Here is a 15329-nt window from a genome sequence, read left to right as displayed (position 1 = left end):
GTCTGACACAAATTGCATTTCCCAGCTTCATTATTTTAACTGTATTTCTCTTCTGAGTGCCTTCTCATGGAACACAGACTGCTTCTTTTCAATGTTAAGGCCTTTCTCAATGAGTCATTTACAGTCTTTCTACCCAGTATTAAAATGTTACTTCTTTCTCTAGCCCCAAAAATACTTTTCTGCTGACTGTGTTACTTCTCTCACTCTGCAGAAGTGTTTTGTCTGGGTATTTTTTTGCCTGGTATCAATCACTCTTTGGTTGTAAGGTGTTCGTATCATGCAGATTCCATTTGGTCTGTGCTTCCAAAGCACTGAGGTCCTTCCTCTTCCATGACCTGGACTTCTAAGTGCAATTAATAACTAGTATCAGAACTTTTTTATAGTGCTTAATTAGACTGGCCATTCCTGGCCTGGCAATCCCTTTGAGTTTGTCTTGCAGTAGTGTGTTCTGCTTGTACCTAGGAGAAGCTGTAGCTAAGTCCAGCCTGCATCTGTTCTTTTGCTGTGTGATGTGATGAACACGTCCCATTATGCCCACCACCAGGGGAATCCACTGCCTCCTTGCTTGCTGCTGACTGCTAGCTATATCCCTTCAGTGAGCTCTAACTAGAATGATACCCTCTTTTCCTATGTTTCAGTAAAAAACAGAAATTTAAAGGGGCTTGAATGTTCAGGAGTAGAAGGTAGGAAACTTTTGTGGAAGGAACTTTTGAACTGCTTGACTTGATGACAGTCATAGAGCTGGGATTTTACACCGACCTTCATGGTGTGCAGTAGACAGGACAGCCCAAACAATTTGTTATTGATTGGCTTACTGAACAGAGATACAGTTTACAATTGTAGGTGTTCATGTACTTTTCAAATAATATCTAGAAGCTATGTGGCTAGCTGTGTTGTCATGATGGTTTTTACTTTACAGCTCTGTGGTTTTCAGCGTAGGTGTCCTGTCCATAGCATAATTATTTCTTCTTTCTGAGAGCTGTAGTAGAAAAACTCCATACTCTGTGGGGATTTTTTTAAGTGCAATGCAGTGGCTACAGATGTTTATGTGTAACTTCATTAAAGACAGCTAAATTGAGCAGACTGAATTGTGAAAGCCCAGCAATTGGAAGTTACACTGGTAACTCAGTCAAATATTTTTATTTACTCAATGACTGCTGGGACAGTAAAGTTTACTGTACTTTGATTTTGATGTTGCTACTGTGCCATATTATTGATTAGCATGTAGGCCTAATTTCATCATGTCAGACTTCAGCTTCTGATTGACAGAAAGATATTATTTGTACTTGACAACTCTCCATTGTATTCTGAATTGTTTTCTAACAGTCCTTATATCTCCAGGTCGACAACACAGGTAACCTGAGCTCCTTGTTCAGGCTCTCCTAAATTTGAGAGGTGGATAATGGCTCTTCTTCCTTTATTTAATTTGTATTTTATTCTTAAAGTGGATTGTGGCATAGCCACATGACTCCACGACCTACAGTGTCACTGTTATTATGTAACACTGTAATGCTGAATTTTGGCAGTGCTGGTGAGGACCCCAAAATTAAGAATGCCGCAATGACAGAATTTTTTGACTGCAAGTGCTTGCACCCACAGTCAGTACATTGTGATACTTATTAATCCTACAGCAACTAGGAGAATTAAAATGTCTCCAGATAGGGCTCACATCAAGCAAAAGTTTGATGGCAAGCTGGCAAAAATACCAAGTAAAAATTCTTCTCAGCAAGGTGCAATTCAATATATCCCTCACTTCTGTAGGACCCAGATTGCAGTTCAGAGCCTCCCCTGGGGTTTTGGAAATTGGCAGCTGGTATATACTTTATTTTTCAAATGTTGCTTTGACAGGAGAAAAAATGTTTTATATAAGACTACAGGTTAAATCTGGGCACTGACATTGGAAGAGAAATTGTGAGCACACATTCTTGTATGCAAGTCATGTCTCATTTTGGAATTTATTCGTTCATTTCCTAATATAAAATGTAAAGACTATCCTGGAATCAAAACCTCAAAAAGCCATTCTTTCAGGGACAACCAAGATGATTCATGTCAATTGGATGGAGATTTAGGTTACTTCAATTTGGATACAGATAGGTAGCCTAGGGGAATGCCCTAAGCTATGGAGTTTCTTTTACAAAATGCCATTGTACTGCCTTTCCCTCCAGCAATAGGTTTGAATAAAGTTCTCTGTGGATTACTTTTTCTTTTTATGTTGATGCTGTGAGCACATTAGTCATTTCTTATTGGGTTGAGCCTTAGATACACAGATCTAGATTTGGCCTAGGTACATAGAGAGAAACAGCATTTTAGGTGTCACGGCTGCCTTACTGGAGAGAATGCAGGTGCTGAGAGATTTTCAGCCAGCTGAGATGGTGTCTGAAGCAAGGCTTTAGATGTCACTCTTAACTTAGAAATACTCAGCTTCCACCTGAGTCCCAGGGACATGCCTATTTGAGAAGTCTCTTTCTGAGTAATTCTTCCCTCAGAGAAACTGGTGGTTGCAGATCACCGTAGTCATCATTAGGTACCTAGTTTTAATTCATTAATACTTTCCACATTGGTGGAACTATTAGCCTGCTTTAGTTTAACATATATTTAAGTGACTTTTTCACTGAGAGTTCATCCCAGGCAATTGCCTGGTGCAGCAGGGTGAATGCAAAGCTGTCCAAAGCTGTTACACTGCCCAGGTATCTAGAGTAGGATAGCTGTAGTACTTTTGGGCAGAATACAGTATTCAGGTTTGGCTCTTCCTCATAGGAAAAGAAAATTAAAGTTATCAGGCTATTACTATGCTTTTCATAACTAAGAAGCAGCAATGATGACAGTTTGTTCACTCTACCAGTCTGCATGCAGAAGTAGCCAAGTAATTGTGTTGACATCATCCACTTTTTTTTTTTTAATTTGGTAAGTTAAATACCTAGCAGTTCATATGCTGTGCCAAAGAAATAAGAGGAAAGAGCCAAGAGGCAGGATATGATTTGAAGGTACCTTGTTTAGTGGATGGATATTGGATATTGTTTGTGAAGACACACAAATAGCATTTACAGGCAGCCAACCATCTAGTATGGAGGAGCATGGAATGGCAAACAGCTTATGTTTATAGTAAAATGTGAGTATTGACTAAGAAGTAGTGTTTATGGTAATCGGGCTTCACAAGGAAGTAAAACTTAGCAAGGAACACAGTGGGTAGCGTTTGCAGTGAAGCAGGTAATAAGGAGAACTGTGTAGGCATTTCCTGATTAGCATCTGCTGTTTCAACAGCCAAAGAACATGACTCACATGTAAATGCTTCTGCTAGGCTTTAGCAGGCATTCCCTCTAGCATGCCATCCAGCCTTCTGGTTTTATTTTGAGTCTCCTTGAGCCCTACTGTGATTTGAAATCAGTGGAGGAGAAAGGAGAGTAACACAAACAGATGTCTTAAAGTCTTGAAAGAGAGAGAGAGAGAGCTCTGTGGCAAAGGAGAGGGTGCAGTTAAGGTATTCCATGTCAGTAGCTCTCAGTACCTCTAGAGTAGACTACATTTCCATTTATGCATATGTATATATATATATAGCCACAGTTGTGTATATGTATAGCCTCAGTTGTGTATATGTATAGCCTCAGTTGTGTATATGTATAGTCTCAGTTGTGTATATGTATAGCCACAGTTGTGTATATGTATAGCCTCAGTTGTGTATATGTATAGCCACAGTTGTGTATATGTATAGCCTCAGTTGTGTATATGCATAGCCTCAGTTGTGTATATGTATAGCCTCAGTTGTGTATATGCATAGCCTCAGTTGTGTACATGCATAGCCTCAGTTGTGTATATGTATAGCCACAGTTGTGTATATGTATAGCCACAGTTGTGTATATGCATAGCCTCGGTTGTGTATATGTATAGCCTCGGTTGTGTATGTGCATAGCCTCAGTTGTGTATATGTATAGCCTCGGTTGTGTATATGCATAGCCTCAGTTGTGTATATGCATAGCCACAGTTGTGTATATGCATAGCCTCGGTTGTGTATATGCATAGCCTCGGTTGTGTATATGCATAGCCTCGGTTGTGTATATGCATAGCCTCGGTTGTGTATATGTATAGCCTCGGTTGTGTATATGCATAGCCTCAGTTGTGTATATGTATAGCCTCGGTTGTGTATATGTATAGCCTCGGTTGTGTATATGCATAGCCTCAGTTGTGTATATGTATAGCCTCGGTTGTGTATATGTATAGCCTCGGTTGTGTATGTGCATAGCCTCGGTTGTGTATATGTATAGCCTCGGTTGTGTATATGTATAGCCTCGGTTGTGTATGTGCATAGCCTCGGTTGTGTATATGCATAGCCTCAGTTGTGTATATGAATAGCCTCAGTTGTGGTTATGTATAGCCTCAGTTGTGTACATGCATAGCCTCAGTTGTGTATATGTATAGCCTCAGTTGTGTACATGCATAGCCTCAGTTGTGTATATGCATAGCCACAGTTGTGTATATGCATAGCCACAGTTGTGTATATGCATAGCCTCAGTTGTGTATATGTATAGCCTCGGTTGTGTATATGTATAGCCTCGGTTGTGTATATGCATAGCCTCGGTTGTGTATATGTATAGCCTCAGTTGTGTATATGTATAGCCTCAGTTGTGTACATGCATAGCCTCAGTTGTGTATATGCATAGCCTCGGTTGTGTATATGCATAGCCTCGGTTGTGTACATGCATAGCCTCAGTTGTGTATATGCATAGCCTCAGTTGTGTATATGCATAGCCTCGGTTGTGTACATGCATAGCCTCAGTTGTGTACATGCATAGCCTCGGTTGTGTATATGCATAGCCACAGTTGTGTATATGCATAGCCTCAGTTGTGTATATGCATAGCCTCGGTTGTGTATATGCATAGCCTCAGTTGTGTATATGTATAGCCTCGGTTGTGTATATGTATAGCCTCGGTTGTGTATATGCATAGCCTCGGTTGTGTATATGCATAGCCTCGGTTGTGTATATGTATAGCCTCGGTTGTGTACATGCATAGCCTCAGTTGTGTATATGCATAGCCACAGTTGTGTATATGCATAGCCTCAGTTGTGTATATGCATAGCCTCGGTTGTGTATATGTATAGCCTCGGTTGTGTATGTGCATAGCCTCGGTTGTGTATATGCATAGCCTCGGTTGTGTATATGCATAGCCTCAGTTGTGTATATGTATAGCCTCGGTTGTGTATATGCATAGCCTCGGTTGTGTATATGCATAGCCTCGGTTGTGTATATGCATAGCCTCGGTTGTGTATATGTATAGCCTCGGTTGTGTATATGTATAGCCTCGGTTGTGTATATGTATAGCCACAGTTGTGTATATGTATAGCCTCGGTTGTGTATGTGCATAGCCTCGGTTGTGTATATGTATAGCCTCGGTTGTGTATGTGCATAGCCTCAGTTGTGTACATGCATAGCCTCAGTTGTGTATATGCATAGCCTCAGTTGTGTATATGCATAGCCACAGTTGTGTATATGCATAGCCTCAGTTGTGTATATGTATAGCCACAGTTGTGTATATGCATAGCCTCAGTTGTGTATATGTATAGCCTCAGTTGTGTATATGTATAGCCTCAGTTGTGTATATGCATAGCCTCAGTTGTGTATATGTATAGCCACAGTTGTGTATATGTATAGCCACAGTTGTGTATATGCATAGCCTCGGTTGTGTATATGCATAGCCTCGGTTGTGTATATGCATAGCCTCGGTTGTGTATATGCATAGCCTCAGTTGTGTATATGTATAGCCTCGGTTGTGTATATGTATAGCCTCGGTTGTGTATATGTATAGCCACAGTTGTGCATGTGGCTGATAAAGGAAGTGGTAGTGCAAAAAGACCAGAGAACATTTGGTGCATCCTGTAAATGAAGTGTACTTGCTCACGCAGAAAGCAACCTATTTTATTTTCCCACTGCTGCAGTAACTGCTTTGTGTCCCTTGCTGGATAAAATACACTTATTTCTTTTTCTTTGAGGTTAAAAGATGCCCCATAATGAATAAAGTTAATAGTGTGCATGGTGTTCATCAAGACAGCTCTGCTCACAGGTGGTAACTGAAGCCACAGCAATATAAATCCTGTGTACCACATAACTTAGGAGAGTTTGTTGTGCACTAAGTGAGATTTAGTGCAGGTTCAGAAAAGTACTTCATCTGTGCTTTCTGGTAGGGCAAAGTGTGTCTTTAAGGGCTTTTATTTCCAGAAAGGAAACCTGTGAAGAAACAGCTGTGAAATTCTTACAATATATAGGCAGCTGAGGATGGCACAGAGACCCTGAAAACATGTTACCTTCTGAGTGTTAAATCAGTACTACATGGGGCCAGGAGGAAAAAAAGAGAAAAGCACTGTGAATGGGAAAGTGAAAATATGTGACATTTCCAGATTTTTCCTTCTTGTGAAAGATAACTGAAAGAAATGGAAGATTTAGGGCAGAGAACTTTGTGCTCTGAAAGCTTAGCAAGCTACCTTCCACTTTTCCACATCTAACTCCTCTTTTTATATCTTCCACAAGCTTCAGCAGATGGGTCCAAAGACAGGAAAATCACATCCACACAGAATCCAATTTTCTCATGATATTTCAAGTGTAATTTTATTTCCTTAGTAATTTGCTGTGTTTTTTTCAGGGATTTTTGGTAAATTCTGTCACACTGTTTATTTTGTTACTGTTACTTGTGTTACTGCAAAACAAAAATATTTTAGTTATTATTTGGCTACTGGGCTACAAAAGCTTGTGTTTAGGCTATCCTTACTGAAGTGTTTAGGATAACTGCTGTGTGACTTCTGTAAAGCATTCCTGTTTCAGGGATGAATCCTGACGATGTCAGTAGGAAATAACTTTCCTTGTACAGAACTTTGTACATCAAAATAGCTTTTTCCTGAGGTGCTTCAGACCATGTGGGCTCTATTAAATTATATACATATTCTAGTATACTGGTAGCAAAATTTTTTAAGCATCAAATATTAGTTGTTTTAAACCATAGAGGAATTTTGTGGCATTTAGTATGTTAAAACAGAACAACTTTTTTTCTCATTAATGGTATTTTAGCATAGACTTTCTTGATCTTTACAAGGACATCCTATCAGAAAGGTAAGCACAACAATGACGCCTATATTTTAAAGAGTGGGTTTAGGCCTGTGTAGCTTCCTCTGTAAGTAGAAATTATCCCTATCCCTGTTGTACAGATAGGAAAACAGCATCCATGGGAGGGGAAATAACTTCAACAGGAGGTCTTCTACAGGAAGACAGATCTCTCTGTCTCAGAGCAGAACCTTAAAATAAGTTGTATACTAAAAACTCATCAAGAGTTATATATAAGCTAACAAAACAGAAGCCGCACTTGAGAGACATCATTTAACATTTACTTTTCTTCCCACAGGAACTTTTTACACCAGAGTGCAAATTCAAGGAGTCTGTTTTTGAAAATTATTATGTAATCTACTCATCCATGCTCTACAGACAACAGGAGTCCGGGAGGGCCTGGTTCTTGGGGCTGAACAAAGAAGGGCAGGTCATGAAAGGAAACAGAGTGAAGAAAACAAAACCAGCAGCTCATTTTCTACCCAAGCCATTGGAAGGTAAGGCTCAGTACATCGCTGGCAAATCCTCCTATAAATCTCACAAAAATAAGAGGGAAGAGTTTGCCAAATACCTTTGCAAGTGTGCGTGTCCCTCAAGGGGCCATTCCAAATGACAGTCCCCAGGATTCATGGAGTGGTTTTGTGCTTCTGCATAGTGATGCTAGAAATGGCATATGTAAAAACATTTTTTTCCATGGATTAAGAGGTCATTTTACAAGAAAATAAATCTTTTTGCAAGTGCATTGTGCTGTTTTTAAAATATTCATTCAGTAGGGACAAAAGCTGGTTTGAGCCTTACAGTGAGAAAACAGTCCTTTCATTAAGCTGTATGAAATAATGGTTATTGTAGGGCACTTGGAAGTTATAAAGAGAATGGATGAAATGTCAGAATTTTGCAGTAAAAGCTTTCTGGTAAAAAGCACAAAAGTCCAAAATTCTTTATAAAGTAATTCATACTGTACTACTTAGTCAATGGATGTAATGCACATAGTTACATAAATAGTCCTTTATACAGAGAGAAGGAAACAGAAGTTATGCTAACTTTGCACACCAAAATGGTTTCACACATTCTCTGAAAAACTCATTCACTTATATCATGGAACTTTTGGGTTATCCTGTGTGTTCTGCAGGCCTTCATAAAACTATGCTGCTTTTTGTGTTTTGTCCTGCTTGCCCTCTGAATTTGATTTTATTGCTGCACATAGCCTTAGCCATTTTGAAAATTTTCTCATTAGTTAACATTTGAAAACTCATATCTGAAGTTAGCAGTCCTGTTTGTTTTAACATTTTAACTTATAATTTTTGATTAAAGGATCTGTTTGTTAAATGTTTTAGAGTTTCATTATAAAGAAAGAATCTGAATAATCCTATGTTTTAACTTTGGATTTGAACCGAGGTGCCTTCGTGCTTTCCCCATGTTTCAAAAGCTTACAGTATTTTCATTAGGTCCCAACATTGTTGATACTTCACATAGCAATCCTATTATATGAAATAATAAGAATTATAGAGGGATAGGCAGTGCATTTTTAATCAGTTCACATGGACTAGGAAAGAAGTTAACTTTTTCATTAATGTCTGGATGGTCAGACTCTATCAAAATAGCTTTTACAGGGCTTAGAAAGAACTTGCTTTACATTGCCCATCAGTCGTCAAATATCACAGAATTGTCAGGGTTGGAAGGGACCCCAAGGATCATATAGTTCCAACCCTCTTTGTCATGGGCAGGGACACTAGATCAGGTTGCCCAAAGCCACATTCAGCCTGGACTTAAAAATACCCAGGGATGGGGCTTCCAGCACCTCCCTGGGCAACCTGTTCCAGTGTCTTATGGTGAACTTCTTCCTAACATCTAATCTAAATCTACCTTTCTCTAGCTTGTATCCATGCCCCCTAGTCAGATCACTACCCGACACCCTTCAAATATTGGAAGACCACAATAAGGTCTCCTTGGAGCCTTCTCTCCAGACTGAATAGCCCCACTGTCTCAGCCTGTCTCCATAGGAGAGGTGCTCCAGCCCTCTGATCCTCCTCGTGGCCCTTCTCTGGACATGCTCCAGCACATCCGTATCTTTCTTGTAATAGGGGCTCCAGAACTGGGTGCAGTACTGCAGGTGAGGTCTCACAAGAGTGGTGTAGAGGGGGAGAATCACCTCTCTTGACATGCTAGCCACACTTTTCTTGATGCAGCCCAGGACATGGTTTGCTTTATATCACAGACTCACAGAATCACAGAAACATTCAGGTTGGGAAAGACCCTCAGGATCACCAAGTATATAACAGCTCTGCCACATTGCTCCTTCATGGTTCCATCTCATGTTATTTGACTTAGTATTTTTTGTAGGCCATGGTGTTATTTCATCAAGCTCTATCAATTAATCAGCAAGTAGGGGGGCACTCTGAAGACACATAGATCATAACCATCCTTACATACTTTAGAAAAGACTAATTTCAGACTTTCAGAAGCCATAAAAGGATTTAGATTATGTTATTGGAAATGTTAGAACAAGTATTTGATTAGTTAATGATGCTACAGGGTCCTTCATATTCATTATGAAACTTCACATCATTGAAGATCAAGGTCAGTACTTTGATGCTCCAGCCTCCTACTCTAATTAGCCAAGGGATGAAGGGATTGTGCTCTCTGGCAGCACACAGCCAGTCCCAAAATCCTAGTGTAATGATTAATTCCTTTGACTGCTTTGACATATCTTTTAACATCGCTCTGATATAAATAAATGCTACTGAAGTTAGGTATAAGTGGAAATATTACCTGATTCAGTGTCATGGAAAATGAAATCGAATTATCCAAGAGCATTAATCATTGAGACAGCTTAATGCTAGAACTATGTAATTGGGCACATGTATTTTCCTCAAAGGATTTAAAATTATTAGATAAGAGCTGAAGCCCAAGGGCAAAACTTTTAATTCCTCTAAGAATTCAGTTAATAGTTTAATTTGGAATTTTCTACACTTCTACATTCAGCAGAGATCAGAGGCTACTGCATACATTTTTGGAAAGGAGGACAGAGAGAAAAACCCAAAACGCTTGTGTACACTCTGCAGCACTGTGCTGAATATTTCTTCAGTACTCACCTGAAGTGAGCTTGGCCAAGCTTTTCAAATTTTTGAAACAGATGTACAAATAATTTTATAGACCTGGACCCAACCCTAGTCTTGCAACATAGGACTAAAAACAAACACTTAAGTCTAGGCAACTGTATTGTATGATCCCATTTATTAAACACCATCTGTCTTAACTCATTGTATTTTACTTCTGAAGACTTGCAGAATATTTACTTAAAGGAGATATAGATAGATAGATAGATAGATAGATAGATAGATAGATAGATAGATAGATAGATAGATAGATATACACACACACTCATGTATGTGTTTAAATAGATGTACATCTTCGTGTGTCTGCCTCATGCATGTTTTTCACTTCTATAGTTTCCACTAAACAAGCCAGCATACAGTTTCCTGCTATGTTTTTAAGTCAGATACAGCAGCAAGAAATTTGGAGGCCCAGAAGAAGCTATCAGTTGCTCAAAACAAGTGTCTGTCAAAATGAGTAGTTTCCCTTGCACACAAGAGGAGCATAGATTATATTTCAGTACCAGTTGTTGCAAAAAAATTTACATGATTTAGGATGAGCTCTTACATGAGATATATTCTTAAAAATGTCTCTCCTCTTTTCTTTTCTCCTCTCAGTTGCCATGTATCGAGAACCATCTTTGCATGATATTGGAGAAACAGTGCCAAAGGCTGGGGTAACTCCAAGTAAAAGCACAAGTGCATCTGCAATAATGAATGGCGGCAAACCAGTTAACAAGAGTAAGACGACATAGCCAGATCCTCACAGGTGTTGTGACTTACTGAGTCCTGAGTACAGTTGAGTGATTTATCCTTGCCAGGCTTCCCCTCTGCAGTGTCTGTGGATCAGCTTGCGGCAAGTCACAGGCTTGCCTGTTGCCGTTTATGAACTGAGTTGTTGCAAGTGGATAAATCTCAACATGTAGCTCCACACACAGCGAGAAGACACCTGGATGAACCAGCTAAACTCAGACCATGGAATGCCCTACCAGATATTGGAATGCCTTTTTAATATCTTTTCTGTGACTGTGACACTTCATGTGAATGACATACTTCACAAGTACACTTGATACCTTGCCTGCTGACAATTGCCCATAATCCCTTTTTGAGTCCAGTTTCAGCAAAATCCATGTGTTTAAGTTCTATTTTGTAGCACACAAATAAGCAAGTAATTTCTAGTTAGATGCTGTAAACCTGTGCTATTATGGATTTCTCTTCTTCCCTTTTTTATAAGGCTGCTCGCTCCACTGTCTGTGACCTTTTGCAGGGATTGTGTTTCTCTATAACTTAAGTGTTGACGGTGGCTTAGTTTTGAAAGTAATCAGGGAATCAGGAAGCCTTCAAAAATCTCTTATTACAAATTATATCTATAAAGAATAGGATTGTTGTCTCTGGCTTATGATATTGATTATATGTGAATACTCTTTAGTAACAGATACTGTGCTTTTGAGGTTGGCATTATAGCAGAGGGAAGAGTGTCAAACACAACCAACAGGAGGTTTTCTGAAACGAGTGTTTGGCATCCCCCTATAGTTTCTTTTTGTGTGTGTGTTTTATACATGTCACAGGCTTACTGGTAATGGTAACATTTGCCTTGCCCAGCGAGCAAGACCCACTCATTTTTGGGAAAGTGGGTCCAACGAATTTTGTAGGCCTTGTAGGCCTGAATTAAGGCTCATTTTTCATCTACTAAATCTTCATTATTTGAAAACAACCACCAACAACAAAAAAATTAAAAAAATAAAAATAAGCCTACCCGAATTGCGCTACCTAACTCCATTTCTAATATAATCCTTTCCTGTTTTTAAGGGACTGAACTTAATGCCATTGTTATTTTTTTGGCTGAATCCCACACCTACTTAGCAAAGCATGGGCAAGGATGTTGTTGTGTTCTTTTTTGCAGCACCAATGCAAAGGGTAGTTACAAATTATAGTTTAATATTTCTGGTGTTTTAAAAAAAAAGGTTTAAAACTGGACATAGTACAAAACTTCATTTTTATTTTTTAGGTAAGCATGCAATGTCCAGTCCTATGTATCTCACTGATACCACAGTACAAACCTTCACTGAGCTTCCTAGGATGATACACCCACCAAATTGCTAGATTGAAGGTGCCTTGCCTTGATCTCTGTATACTGTACTTTCTCCTACATGAACCTAGAAGAAATCCAAAACATGATAAAACTGAAGCCTTGGATCATGTTACCAGAAACAACATCCAACCTTTGAGTTTGTCACTTGTGAACAAGTAAAACCAACACTGCAGGGCAGGGGTGAGGGAGAATTTAGAAAAATGCCACAGAGATGCCACTGAAGGGTTGCACATTTAAGTCACAGGCTTCCAGTAGAGTGAAAAAAAAAGGGTACTCTCTGTATGCTTAAGAAGGTATTTGTTTCTCAGAAAGGGCAACATGGACCAAACTGTACCTCAGTCTGGAAAACTATGTGGTAACATTCACTTGTCCTCTTGCTCTTACTTGATATTTTAAGACACACACACACACACATTTAAAAAAATAAGAAGGAAATCCATTCCTTCTTTAGCATTGTCTTTTGACCATTTGTTTTACCGTATCATTGTGCTGAAGTCCCTAACAGAAACTGATGGTTACTTCAAAATCCCTCTATGCTCACCTGAACAACTGATTCAGTTTGAATGAACTCTTCATGCTAGTTTTCAAGCGTGTTGTTTTTATAAGCAAAATATAGTGTACTCTTCAAGGATGCTACTGTAAGGCTGCTAAATTCTAGATAATAATTCTTGATTCATAGGCCAGACTTCCTTGTTTGCATAAGTAATATGGGAACAGTAAACTTAACACATGATTTTGGGTTTTTCTAGGGAAAGAATGAGTTACGCATGAAGCCCACTATCCATGTAGAGAAAAAAAAATACAAACATACTCTAATACTGTGATAAAAATGCAAGGAAACTTTGACTTAGACTGTGCCCTTGCCTGCTAGCACTAAATACGTGTGCATGGGGGAAATTACACTCTAATAAAAATTTTGGTGCACCCTTCTCATCCCATCTGGTCCAGTGGGATTTGTGCACCACCAAAACAAAAAAAACCAAACCCAAAGCAACTCATATAGTGAGCTGGAGACTTGCCCTGCATCTGCTGGGTCCCAAAGGAGGCCCCAGGCTTTCTTACAATTATAAGTAGAGCATTCACAATAATTCAAGCAACATAATACAGCTGAAGGCTACATTCTCCTTCTCTCTCACCTGGCTTTTGTAAGAATTCATGAGCCCCAGTCAGCCATCTTCTTACTCTCCTGGTGTAAGAGCCTGGGGAGAGACAGGGCTGGAAACCCAGCTGAGCCATGCAAGGAGGTTCTGGTTGATGGCCTGATGCTACATAAGTATTGTTTTCAACATTAAACTTTTGATCCTGAGTAATTGTGATCTCCAAACCAGCTGGGGGGTGGGACAGACTATAATTAAGGCAAGATTTTTTTTTTTTAAGCATTTAACGCATACTGAAAATACAGCATTTTTTTATTTCTGTTTTTGTTTCTATGTGCTAAATCCATGTATGTGTTCAATCCAGTGAAGAGATGTCCTAAAAAAACTTTTTCTACAACCTGTGTAAACATAGCAAAGGGGTCTTTGCTTTGTTTCCTCCCTTTAGTTTTGTCTCTTGTCTCATCTGTTGCATGGGAAGAGGATAGCAAGAATGAATTGCATGTAGTAGGATGTGTCTATCAAAGAACTGTTGGTCTGTATTACTAAATTTACATACATATATGCAAAGAGTTTGTCTGCATTGTACGGTTTGTGTTTATTCTTATTTGTTGTATACACAGATTCAACATGATGAATAAACCTTTATATGAAGGCATATAAAGAACAAAAAAACGTTTATGTAAGAAGCAGACTGTGCAAAACATTATTGCACTGGCCACGGGATGGTGAAACTTCATGTAAATAGGTTGGCAAACTCAGTTCTCCCCTTTTACCATGCCAAAGAAAATTTTAGCTCCTTAATATAATACCTCTCTTGCTGTTCTCCAGGATGAGACTTCACCATTTTCTTCCCTCGAAAATTAATTTTGCTGATAAGTGAAAACTATTTTCAACTGTCTGTTACTACTAAAGTACTGTATAGTAAACCTGATGGAATCAATTTGTATTTACAGATTGGGGTTTTTTGTACTAACATGTCCAGATGTCTGTGAATCTGCAGCGTTCCAGATCTTTTGCATGCTTGCTTTGTATTTTGTTCTTCTGAGTTTAATCTAATCTCTGAGAGACTGTTTGCACAGCAAACTGATCTCACCTTACCATTTCATAGGTGACACTTGCACATAATCATTATCTCTTTCGGTTTTTAAAATCTGTATTTCAGCTACAGTTCTATTTGGCAAAATCAGTCTCATCTGCACAGTTTTAGGAAGACAGTTTTAAGTCGACACGAACCACTTCAACAAAGCATCATTCTGTTGTACTTGAAAAGTTTTATAAATACACAAAAGAATCCATATGAAATTGCTCACATGCTCGAGCCTATAGAAAGGTGTCTAAAGCTTTTACATGCTTTGTAGTACACATAAGAGCTTTTGCTTAATTTGCTGGGAGGTTTAGCCACTCCTAAATGACTTTTTCATAAACTTGTTTAGAGTCAGGTTGGTTCTTTATAAACCTCCTCCTCCACCCCAAATATAAAGCAATTCATACTGGAATATTGGAAACAACAGTAAGAACTCTGACATTTTCTATATATATGAAAACTTTTTCTCTTGGTTTAAAACCACTGTACGCAGTTAGCTATGAAAACAGTCAGTTTGGTCCAATATTAAATGTGGGTCTTGCTGATCCATCTGATTATTGGTATAAAGAAGAAATTACTTATCTCCATTCAAATGGGAATGCAAATAAAGTTAGACTAAAGACATTGTCTTTCTTTTAAATGCTCCTGTAGATTAACTCATATTCTGTGCGATGCATTTTAAAATGTCCAATAACAGGAGAATTTTGTGCTGACTAATGCAAATGCTATGACTTATTTTCATAGCTGTAATAGAATTCTTTTTCTATTACATAGACACAGAAATACTCAGTTTATCTTTCTTCATCTCAGTATCATTTAGCTACAAAGCAAGATGTCATTCTCCAGAGAAGCAAGGGCAGCACATCGGAAATGTCAGAG

At 38.8% G+C, this 15329-nt stretch overlaps 1 protein-coding gene across 3 annotated transcripts in view; it reads left to right on the top strand.

Annotated features, from left to right (window-relative positions):
- FGF14 (fibroblast growth factor 14) overlaps positions 1 to 10932 on the top strand; it is a 398429-nt gene extending 387497 nt beyond the window's left edge. For all 3 annotated transcript variants that reach the window (XM_054380968.1, XM_054380953.1, XM_054380960.1), the window contains 2 exons: positions 7384 to 7582; positions 10796 to 10932. In XM_054380968.1, coding sequence (XP_054236943.1) covers positions 7384 to 7582; positions 10796 to 10932 — 336 coding nt within the window. The remainder of the gene's footprint in view (positions 1 to 7383; positions 7583 to 10795) is intronic.
- The last annotated feature ends 4397 nt before the right edge of the window (positions 10933 to 15329 follow it).

The sequence above is a fragment of the Indicator indicator genome, chromosome 1 (assembly GCF_027791375.1).
Source record: "Indicator indicator isolate 239-I01 chromosome 1, UM_Iind_1.1, whole genome shotgun sequence".
Taxonomy (NCBI): Eukaryota; Metazoa; Chordata; class Aves; order Piciformes; family Indicatoridae; genus Indicator; species Indicator indicator.
This window is presented reverse-complemented; position numbering and strand designations above follow the sequence as displayed.